At 50.1% G+C, this 11375-nt stretch overlaps 1 protein-coding gene and 1 pseudogene across 1 annotated transcript; one reads left to right on the top strand and one right to left on the bottom strand.

Moving 5' to 3' along the window:
• Positions 1 to 264: 264 nt before the first annotated feature.
• Positions 265 to 1934, bottom strand: LOC118988480 (eukaryotic translation initiation factor 2 subunit 3, Y-linked-like; annotated as a pseudogene).
• Positions 1935 to 2008: 74 nt separating this feature from the next.
• SOD2 (superoxide dismutase 2) lies at positions 2009 to 9752 on the top strand. The gene is made up of 5 exons (XM_037057742.1): positions 2009 to 2274; positions 2707 to 2909; positions 6035 to 6151; positions 7613 to 7792; positions 9091 to 9752. Exons 1-5 carry the CDS (start codon positions 2024 to 2026, stop codon positions 9234 to 9236), a joined length of 897 nt encoding a protein of 298 aa, XP_036913637.1. The 5' UTR covers positions 2009 to 2023; the 3' UTR covers positions 9237 to 9752.
• Positions 9753 to 11375: the final 1623 nt, after the last annotated feature.

Below are 11375 nucleotides of genomic sequence, written 5' to 3'. Positions count from 1 at the left end.
TCTTCCAGTTTTTAGTAGTATAACAATCCTTCAAGCCCACAGCTACCCAAAGATGAATGAAGAAAATAAGAAGAAAAAGTTTATTTCAAGCAGGTTCGGTGGTATGCGTGCTATAGCAGAAGCTAGTTGTAGCGAGGTTTCATTTCAATCCTTCCGTGATATAAGCGTTAGACATTATTTGGGAATGCTCAATTTCTGGTGGATTCAATCCCACATTACGCCAATTTATGCAGTTATTGTAGACCCTGTTTTAAGCATGAGAGGTTAAATACCAGGCCTGACCTCTACCCCCTGGCCCACCTTTGACACCTTTTAGAATACTGCCACCGACCAGCTACACTCCCCTAAAATCAGCTTAAGGTTTGTTGATGTCAAAGGACCTAATAACAAGTATTTCAATATTGTGGTTCAGATGAGCAGAAATAGGAAAACAGGTGCTCCTTCTGCTACTGCACCTTGTATACAAGGGCAAGGGTGTGTCCACACTGGTCTTTGGCCGGGCTTTTACCAAATCAGGTAAAAGCTTTCTTTTACCAAATCAGTTTTATTTCCTAGAATCAAAATATATGTTAGATTCACAATTTCTATAGCAGCCAGGTGTTCAGGGGCTGAGGACAAGACTCATGACCAGCTATCAGTCGAAGAGCCACATTCACCTGCTGCCGGGTTCAGCACAGCAGCCATCAAAGTATCCTGGCCAGGGCAATGGACAAGGGAAACGTGCCTGGCTAACCTGCAGTCCCCTTTGGTCCCTGCGCTGTCTGTAGGAAACTCATCCGGTTACTTCCACAGGATCTGTAACATTCGGCTGAGGACAACCTGAGTCATCAAGTTTATAAACCTTCCCATGAGCATATCCGAGCTTGATTGTAGTATTTCTTTCTAGTTCATTTTTGACTTGGACAGTGTGACCTTCAAAAATAGCTTTCACAACCGGATTCCGCATCAGCTACAAGACCAAATTGTATCTATGTTCATTGTGGCTTGTCTGGTGATAACTTCGAGTGAAAGTGGCAGCAATTTGGTAACATTCAAGGTGGCGAGATCGTAGCGAGAAAGCAGTCGCTCCAGCACCTCCCTCGCGTCGCCCACCTCTTCCGCTATCTTGTCCGGAGGGGAAATTCTTTATTAAGCACCTACTATCTATTTCCTTTTATGTTATTCCATTCAATAAGGGCCCAACTCAGGCGGATAACAGGGTTAAAGCTGTCCTGACTTCTATATGGGGAGGGCTCACACAACTCAGGATTTTTTTTAAATTGTTGAGAAAGCATTTGATACCGCTTATTAGACTATAAATAAGGCACTATAAGAAAGAATCCTCTGCTGTATTTCTTTATATTTTCCCAGCGGTTAAGTCACACCTAACAAATACTCAAGACTTGACTGGTAGGTCTTAGTACTCAAGAAAGTGTGAATATCGAGTTCTAATCTTGACTCTTTTACTGTGTGACAGGTACAACCTGCTTAACCTCGGTGAACTCTTTAGCTGTAGGTTGGAGTGGATGGTACCTTTCCTCCAGGTGAGCTAGAGATAAACGTCTGGAAACCCTGCACGCAGTCCCTGGCCTCTTAGGTGTTCAGTAACCGCCCTCCGCCTGGCTCAGGCCTGCAGGAGGTCCCAAGGTCACTTTTCTCGGAAAGAGGCCATTCATGGCACTGGTTGGCGGGGTGTAGGGGGCGGGGAGCGCAATGGCCCTACAACTTCCCAGCAACCTGGACCCACCCTCCTCACCAACGCGCCAGATCGCGCCAACGCAGTTCAGGGAAAGAGACAGGTGTCTCTCCTTCGGGAAAGTCACTTGACCACGGGGCTGCCCCAGCTCGGACACCAGGGAAGGGGCGGGGACTAACTTGCAGACCCCACTATCCCGTCTCCTCTTCCAGGACCCGCAGGGCGGTTCCGACGCAGGGGGAGCTGCGGACCGTACCATCTGACACGGGGGGGGAAATAGCGGCCTTCCCCTGGTGGCACGTAGAGAAGCATGGCAGATGGGCACCGCGGCTCCGCCTCCCACTGGAGATGGTTTCTGCGACCCTCCTTCTCATGCCCCAGGGCCCAGGGCGCGGGCTGGGTGGGGGCGGGATAGCCCCCCGGGCAGCACCCCCCCTTAGTGGGAGCGGCGAGCAGGGGGCGGAGCCTTCGGCGGCCGGCAGTGCCCTTGCGGCGCAGCGCGGGTCGCCGGTTCACTCCGAGCGGTCAGCGCGGTGCGGCGGCTCGGACTCGGAGAGGTCTGTTGTCGGCGTCACCATGTTGTCCCGCGCAGCGTACAGGTTAGGAGCCCGGCTGCGCCGCGCAGCGGGAAAACGGCTCTTGCCCCAAGGGCGAAGGGCCGGGGTGGCGGGGGGCCTCGGCGGGACTGCGCGTTGTCCCCTCCGCGGTCGTCTCTCTCCTTAGGCGCTTTGCAGCTGCCGGGCTGGGTCCCGGCAGGGTCTAGGGCACCTTCTGGGCCCAGGTGTGGCGGGGCGCGGCGGGCGGCCTTGCATAAAGGCAGGTGTGCATTGAGCGCATCCAGGTGCTGCCGAGGCGTAGGACAGCAGCGTTAGTTTAGAGAAGGTGGCTTCAAAGAAGGTGGCGGGCGAGACAGCGGGCAAACCAGGCAAAGGCCCAGCTGCGCCGCTTGTCCCGCAGCCGGGTCTTCGCAGACGGGCGAGCGCGAAGCGGGCTGCGCGCGTGAGCGGCTCGGTCTGTGTTTGTCTTTCCAGCACGAGCCGGAAGCTGGTGCCAGCCCTGGGGTCTCTGGGCTCCAGGCAGAAGCACAAACTCCCCGACCTGCCGTACGACTATGGCGCCCTGGAGCCTCACATCAACGCCCAGATCATGGAGCTTCACCACAGCAAGCACCACGCGGCCTACGTGAACAACCTGAATGTCACCGAGGAAAAGTACCTGGACGCACTGCAGAAGGGTAGGTGCCGGCTCCCCACTCTGGGAAGCTGACGGCCAGGCGTGTTTCCACAAGGAGATGCTCCCCCGTTTGGTAGATCCACTCCACGTGTTCTTGACATCCACAAGGAAAATATCCATTTCTGGGAGCCTGAAACAGGCTTGTATTTGTTTACTGATATTTAGAATTCAATGAAAACATATGGAGTTACTATTTTTTTTAAGAGCCCAGTTGACAAAACCAGTAACATGTGGATATTTTGTGTTTTGCGTCTGGAGGTGTTTGTGGGAATACTATGCCTTGATATGTCTATGCAAAAACGATTACACTTTTCAGCCTATTAGTTTAAGCAGTGGTTTGCAGAGGAAATAATTGGCAGTCGCGTTCCAAGTAATTAGCAGGTATGGCTTCGTGAGCTCTACAGTTTAAAAAACGTATTTTTCCCCTGGAATATACGTATTTTTATTGAATGTCAGTCCTATGAAATTGGCGGAGTAAATTTTTGACAGCGAAATATTGCTGACTGGGGACACCTAGTGGAGAAATGCAGTATTTCGCCATGATCGTGGGTGAAGTAAATAGCAAAACAAAAACAAGAGGAAGTTGCCACATTTTGGAGTCTTTTTTTCTGACACTCAGAAACCTCAGATGGGGAGGCTGTGCCAACGGGAGAAGTTTTGGTGACTCAGGACACAGCAGAAGCGGGAAGGCTGTGGTAATAGAGAGGCTGGGGGTATCCCAGTTGTGAAAGTATTTCCTACTTGAGGACATCTGACACCTATGAACCTCTGCTCAGTAACTTCAAAATAGCTCAGTTTCTCTCCTTTGCTTGTGCAATTGAACAGCGATTCAGTGATTTACTTGTTTAGTGAAAGCCACTGGGGAAAAAAAAGCTTTACATTATATTCTGTACTGCCCACTAATTGCTAAGTACCTGCACAGTTGTCTTTAATCTAAAAAGCTGTATTTTAAAAATTATTAAAGAGCTGAATTTTTCATGTTTGAGATTTGGGGTTGAAGGAGTAGAAGTAAAATTATATCATCAATCTCATCACATGTAAGTAACAGACTTATTTAACCTTTATTATGTTAAACAGAAGGGAAAAAAATGAAGTGAAACCAAAGGAAAAGTTGAATTTCAGAGAAGTTTTGGTGAATGGGGTGATGCTCCAACCGAGCCACCCGGCCAGGGCGACAGATAAGTGTCCTTCAAAGCAGATCCTGAGCCCTCCAAATTGCTATTACAATTTAAAAACGATTAGCTAAACCTCAAGAGATTGAAATTATTAAACTAATTCTTAATAAGTGTGTTTATTTTTCATTAGAAAACTGTAGTTACTGTTGACTTATTAAAACACAATTTAATAAACTTAAATTTATTTTTAGGGTGACTTTTCAAGAAAAATGAATAAAGGGAGACACTGATTGTGAGAAAGTTATTTTATAAACATAACAGCAGAAAGCTGGCATCTTAGAAAAAACTTTCAAAGGTCAACGGTGCGTTCAGATACCATGTGGTCCCCTCCTGTCTGAATTGCTGACTAGGTGGTGGGTCGGCCTTGTGTAAGGAAACGGTTTTGTGTCTTGCGCATGTCCTCGCTGTGCGCCCGGAGACCAGCAGCAGAGGGCTTGTTCTGTTACGTACATTCTGAGCAGCATCCTCAGTGGTTCTCTGCGTCTTTCACTTTGTCTCTTGCTATCTTGTGAATGATAATCATTCACCTGCTAATCATTTCACAAGGGAGTTCTCACTGTTATCTGGTAGTTCACTTCATCCATAGCTTCTGGAAGGCATATAAAAATATTTTGCCTACTTGTTAAGCAAGGCAGAAAAAGATGTCTTCAAATGTGACATTTTGTTTTAAGTACTACAGGTGTCAGAGAATTTTTTTACCTTGGAAACTACGTTCAATGTATTCAATTATCAATATATATATTCAGTTATTTAATATATTCAAGTCAATCAACAAACATTTATTGAGTGCCTGCTACACACAAGGGAATATATTGAGCCCTGGGTCACCGCAGTGCATGAAAGTCCTTGTCCTCACTGGAGCTTTTATTTTAGTGGGGAGACAGGTGAGCAAGTAAATATGTAGTATGGTAGGGGGTGTGGGGAGAAGAAGTAGGGGAACTGCCTGCACAGTAAAGTTGGCAGTGCGGAAACTCGAAGGGGAGATGAGAGAGTGAATCATGAGGCTGCCTCAGGGGATGAGTGGTCCCACACAGGGAGCCGCGGGGACCCTAAGCTGACAGCGTGCTGAGCCTGCAGCTGGGCCAGCTTGGGGTTACAGAGGTTCCCGTGGTGTGTGTGTAGCCCATTGGAGGGACTGGGCGTTCACACTGAGAAGAGCAGTGATCGGTGCGGGGTGTGGAGGAGTCCCCTGGCCACTCTGTTGAAAATGGACTGTCGGGAGCAGATGGGGAAGCAGGAGGTCAGGGCACTGGGGTGGCAGGAATGCTGGGGGCTAGAGGCGGGGGGATGGGTGCTGCTGGTCTGCACCGAGCACCCCGAGAAGGGGTTGGATCCCATGTAGGTGTGAAAGGGAGAGCTGGCCTCGCTGGTGGACACGCGGTGGGTTAGATGTGGGTGTGAGGGAAAGGAGGTGAAGATGACCCAGTCATCCAAAACCTCTCGAGGAGACAGCTGGCCCTTCCTGAGGTGAGGAGCCCACAGGAGGAGCAGGTTTGGGGTTGGAAATCAGGAGTTCAGCTTTGACTATGTTGCATTTCTTGTTAATGTGACATTGAGACAGTTCCCGGTGAGTAGTTGTCTCCCTAGAAAATGAGAGGTGCAAGTGTCCCGTGGTCTGTGGGGCCACACAGTTTGGTGTCCCGCTGTTTTCCACGTTTGTGCGGAGGACACTCGAGCTCTTCGGAGCTGGGGGGCGGGTTTCCTGCTGCTTTGCCCCCGCTGCTGGGCCCCTCTAGTTCACCGTGCCGCTCAGCACCCGAAAGTCCCCGGGACAGATCATTTTGCAAAGGCCTGTTTGTGTAGAGTCCTGAAATGGTAGAGTTTTAGGACCTATAGGATGCTATAGACAAACTGAACCAACTACCTGACATTCTACAAAGAATAACATAGTGTATAGAATGGCCAAAAAAGTAAGAATTTAAAAAGATGTACATGCCTTTTAATGTTTCAGGTGACGTCACAACTCAGATCTCTCTTCAGTCTGCGCTGAAGTTCAACGGTGGAGGCCACATCAATCACACCATCTTCTGGACAAACCTGAGCCCCAACGGCGGCGGGGAGCCCACAGGTTGGTGTCCGTGGGTGGGGGGGGGACTGGGGTCTTTTTACATTACCCTGATTCTCTCGGGGTGTCATCGTGGCATAGTCTTCGCAGCAAGGGGTACAGTCGAGCTGTGCCTTTCAAAGGGACATTGTCAGAATGGAGAGTGCGTGCAGGGCGTTGTGTCATGGGACACTGTACACACATGGTGTCATGGTGTCATGGCACTGTCCACTAGGGAAAGACCGAGAACCTGGGTTCAGAAGAGACCTTTCCCGTCCTGGCTCCAGGACCTGGGGCAAGATGCGGAACCATTTGTTCTGTGCCTTACGCTCTTCATCTGTGCGATACAGGGATGATAATAGGGCTGTTTTGAGGATTAAATAAGTTATTACACATCAGGTGCTTAGAACAGTGCCTTTTGCTATTATTTTACTGCTCCCCCTGAGTGATGAGAATTCTGTCAGTTGTCCCAGAAAGTTGGGTTTCCCAGGTGGGACTTCTGCTCGCTGCAGGTGATGCAGGAGCGCAGAGCTGACGGTCCAGCCCCTGCCCTCGTTCACTCTACTTCTGTGCGGCCTGCGTGCAGGGGCTCTGCTCCCCCCCCGCCACGGGAAGGTGTGGGACGTATCTGTCGCTCCCCTGCCTTGTTTCTGGGCTTCTGGAACACACCTCAGATTTCTGCGAGTGTGTGTTTTCTGAGTGTGCCCAGAAGGCGCCTTTTGCACTTGAACCCAGCAGTTTCATTGGGAAGTAAAAGCCAGTGGGGGAGTAAGTATGGGAAGCAGGACGGGTCTTCAGACCGTGATTTAATCCTGTCGGTTTGTGAGTTACTGGAGTATCGGATACTCTCCTCGTCAACCAGCGGGCGTCGGCACTCTGTCATTTCTCCATCCTGTGGCACTGTATGCCATCGTTTGGGCTTGTAACGGGCGGTTACTTTGAGCAGAGAACATCTGGCCTAGTTGATTTAGTTGGTGTGCTCAGTCTAGAATTATACCCTATATTGCTACAGAATAGAAGGGCTCTGGCCCTTAAAGTGTAGCCTTAGTTTGGTGATGGAGAAAATCACCCTTTGACCTGACGTCACTGAGCTGGGAAAGATCTCGGCTGCCTTGCAGAAGAGCCAGACACCAGCTATGACGTTTTGTTGCCAGATCGTGAGAGAGGAGATGGGGTAGAAAAGTCCAAGTAAAACGTCTAACGAGTGGGAAGATAAACGGAAACTCTTCTTGCTTCCCGGTGGCCGTGGCGCAGAGAGTGAAGCAGCTGCTCGCTGGGCTTCGGTGACGGACGTGCGAGCTAAAACGGAGAGCCCGGGACCCCGGTCTCAGGACAGGGTAACTCAGGCGGAGCTCACGGGTCCTGTTGTGTCTTCTGCGTGGCGTCGTCTGATGGGAGCACTTTCACATACATCATAAAATACTGTAATTGTTGCCTTCTGTTCATTTGTGGGGGTTCTTTGTTTTTTCTTCTTCTCTTGAATAGGGGAGTTGCTGGAAGCCATCATCCGTGACTTCGGTTCCTTCGCCAAATTTAAGGAGAAGTTGACTGCTGTCTCTGCTGGTGTTCAAGGCTCAGGCTGGGGCTGGCTTGGTTTCAATAAGGAGCGAGGACGCTTGCAGATTGCTGCTTGTCCTAACCAGGACCCGCTGCAAGGAACGACAGGTCAGACTGCAAAAGTGTCACATGTGCATCGGGGGGCGGCTCACTTCACTTGAAACACGCAACCCCGGCAGGGCTCGAGCCCGTGAGGAGTGCACACGTGTTTGAGCGAATCTTCACAGATGCGCCCCAGAGTCTGTGTGAGCCAGAGTGCTTAAAAAGTTCTCATTGCTTTGAAATCTTAAATCTTATCAAAAATAAACACATGTAACTTTAGAGACAGTGATAAAAATGTCTTAAACGTAAACCGCGTATTTGACGGGGGGTTCAGACCAGCTCACTAACGCAGCAAAGAGAAAAGGCTAGAGCGAGGCAAACAGTGAGAGCGAGGGGGGCTCCGTCCTCAGACCCCGATCTTGCTCTCCGCGCCGAGCACTCATGGCCACACCCGGAGGAGCCTTCCCGAGTCTGACGCTGTCTGGCCTGGAAGCGCCAGTCAGGGCTCACGCATCCCTTTTGTGTGTTGAGCCAGGTTGAATTAGAAGCTCTTTAGGAAGAAGAATCATCAATCATCCGGCAGTTGGCAGGAGCCGTGGCCTTTGATGTAAAGAAGCTGAAGCGACATGTTGAAAGGCAGCTGCCTTTTCTACTTGTACACACGTGACTTTTCCCGGGACCTGCTCAGATTTTTCTAGAACCTGAACAGCTCTTTTGGGAGCAGGAGATGCCACAGAATTTGTAAAAGCAGCACACACTTTGTGAGCCCTGAGCGCTGCCGCGAGTTGGGTGCACCTGTGTGGGCGCCTGCCTGGGGAGGCGGAGATTTTGGGGGGGGGACCCAGCCACACCTCCTGTGTGTCTCGTTCTTCAGGCCTCCCCAGTTGTCCTTGTTAGCTTGTTTTTTCCGTTATTGTCTGGGGAACACTTTTGTTCCCCAGACCTTAGCCTTGGGGAGCAGGTCAGGTTTTGTACCACCTCCCTGAGGACTCGGGGCCTTTGCAGGGTCCTCACTCACCCCCACTAACAACACTCTCTTACTGGGACCCTCAGTGAGGACGACTGAGAACTGGCTCTTGAATAAACCTGTTGGTATTTTAGGAGCAACTATTAAAATACTGTAGTTGATTGATTTTCTCAGGTCTATTCCAGTTATTTTTAGTGTCAGTCACATTTTCTTCCAGAGTAAAGTTCAGACTCTTTTTATGGGAACATCCTTCTGCACATTTCCTGCTTATATAAGAGACCAGAAAATGGATGAGGAGGTTGTGAAGGGCGACTGTGGATGTGGAGGGTAAAGGTTGAGAAGACGCAGTCCCTAACCTGAACTGTACAGTTTTTACTTCTTTTCTTTTTTCCGACAGGTCTTATCCCGCTGCTGGGGATCGATGTCTGGGAGCACGCTTACTACCTGCAGTACAAAAACGTCAGACCCGACTACCTGAAAGCCATTTGGAACGTGATCAACTGGCAGAATGTCACCGAAAGATACGTGGCCTGCAGAAAGTAAAGCGTCGGCCCCGCGGCGCGCCCGGGCTGCTTTGTCGTGGCGTTTCCGAATGTAGCTTCTTCAAGTATCCGATAAACAGTCATTTAGTGCTATGAATAATGTCTTGTTTTAAAATTTTTGTTACTGGGCACCAGTTTGAAAATACTAATTGCTTTGTATGATTTTAGTCTTTTGATTGAACATTTTCTTTGAAGAGAGAAAATACCAGGAGGTCACAAATGCCACCTTCAAGCCATTGAAAGTGTCGCGTCCCCGTGCTATTAAGGTGTCTTGGGGAGCGTTTCTGATCCTGTTCTGCCACATTAATAGAAAATCTAGTCCTTTAACCCAGTTTAACAATAAAATATGAAATTTTTTCCCAAGGGAAATGTTTAGTTTTCTACTGAAAGTTGCTTCTTTTGTAAGTAATCCTGTGTCTAGTACTCCTTCTCATAGATGTCACCCAGTGGTCTTCAGTTCTTTGTAGTCACGTGTTGCACAGAGTTGACACCATTTTGTCATTAAAATATATATATATATAATGTGGTTGCTCATTGAGAATCGCTTTATTAAGAGAAGGAAACAGTTGTGTGTGTCAGTTTTACTGTGGGGGAAATGTAAAGGCTTGTAAGAGAAACGCCCACAAGTGCAGACATGCCTGTTTGTAAAAGTGCTCAGAAGGAACAATTTCAGGCCTAGATGATAGAATCGAAGACAAGGATGAGGCCGCCATCCCTGTGTCGGGTGCTGGCCCCCTCCATGCACCCTGTGCTGAGCAGCGCGGGCCCGGCACCCCTTCCCCGGAGCCAGTGGCTGCCTGGTGCCCAGACGCATCAGCGGCGCCTCCTGCAGGAATGTGCCTTCTCAGAGGTGCTGTTTGGTCATCCCATCCATTTGGATTTTCTTTTTTCAGAAAATGTGCAGTCACTGTGGATGCTTTATATTGTTGAGTTTTTTCAATAAAGGGGAAACGAGGCACATGGCGCAGCAATGCCACCAATCAGGTCAGGCCCCCCCCCCCCCCCCACGCACCTGGGACAGGCCAGCTCGCATCTCCGCCCTGCGGAGGGTTGGCGGGACGGTGGGAGGCCTCCTTTCTGGTTTTTTACGTTTAGCCACAGACAGTTGAGGAGAAGGACCCCTTACAGGGGCCGTGGATACAAACTGTCTGAAAGAATTTTCAGACAAAATGAGATGTTGGGGAGCAAGCCCTGGCCTGTGCACAGTGTGTCCTCTGGTCCTTGGTCTTGCGCTGTCCCTCCAACCTCCTTCACATAGGGACAACCGCTTCTGCAGGCTTCTCTCAGTCCAGCCCCGCCCCCCCTTGTTGCACCAGCTGTGGTCCAGTGTGGGGTCCCTGCTGAGACAAACCCTTGGGAAGTGTCGCCCTCACAGTGCTCCCTCTCCTCTGTCCAAGCACCCTGCTGCCACCCTCAGGCTGTCCAGCCTTGGGTGACCCAGTGCCACATCCTGTGGGTGCAGACAGCCGTGGTGGCCCTTTGTTATCTCATCTGACAAGTTCTTCCTGAATTTGTCCTTCGGGCGACACTACATGGCCTAAGAGTTCTTCACATTTTTAAGACTAGAATTTTAAGACAGTCATTCCTCTTCTCATACTTAAAACTCTTAACTGTCTCTCCTTTAGTTAAACTGGTGGTTCCCAGTGCCGAGGGCGGAGGAATCACGTCAGGGAGACTCCACAGTGAGGACCCCCCACAGGAGACTCCCACTCGGTGGCCCAGGCATGGGCATGGGCTTACTGGGATCTAAGTTTCCCAGGTGATCCTACTGTGCATTCAGGACCGAGGACATGTAGTGATGCATGGGGGTCAGGCCAGAGAGGCGTGGGCTGGGGTGGGGGCCAGTGTGTCACGTTGCCTCCGTGCGGGGCTGCTTGGGGTGGGTGACAACTATACAGTGACACGCATCCACCATTAAAGTATCAGAAATGATTTTGCTGCCTGAAAATCCTCTGTGCTCCACTTACTCATTCCCTCCCCGACCCCTGGAAACCACTGATCCTTTGGGTGTTCCCATAGTTTCATGCTTTTCCGGAAGGTCACGTGGTTGGAATCACACCTACGTCAGACTGGCTCCTTTTGTGTAGAACACGCATTTGAGGTTCCTCTGTGTCTGATCATGACTCGACAGCTCGATTCT

The sequence above is a fragment of the Sturnira hondurensis genome, unplaced genomic scaffold, assembly GCF_014824575.4.
Source record: "Sturnira hondurensis isolate 20B ecotype Veracruz unplaced genomic scaffold, ASM1482457v3 Scaffold0000167, whole genome shotgun sequence".
NCBI classification, from domain to species: Eukaryota; Metazoa; Chordata; class Mammalia; order Chiroptera; family Phyllostomidae; genus Sturnira; species Sturnira hondurensis.
This window is presented reverse-complemented; position numbering and strand designations above follow the sequence as displayed.

Coding starts and splice junctions, on each gene's coding strand:
- SOD2 (XM_037057742.1), top strand. CDS start 2,024: ATGGTTTCTGCGACCCTCCTTCTCATGCCCCAGGGCCCAGGGCGCGGG. Junction 6,152..7,612: donor CGGCGGCGGGGAGCCCACAG/GTTGGTGTCCGT, acceptor TCTCTTGAATAG/GGGAGTTGCTGGAAGCCATC. Junction 7,793..9,090: donor CCCGCTGCAAGGAACGACAG/GTCAGACTGCAA, acceptor TTTTTCCGACAG/GTCTTATCCCGCTGCTGGGG.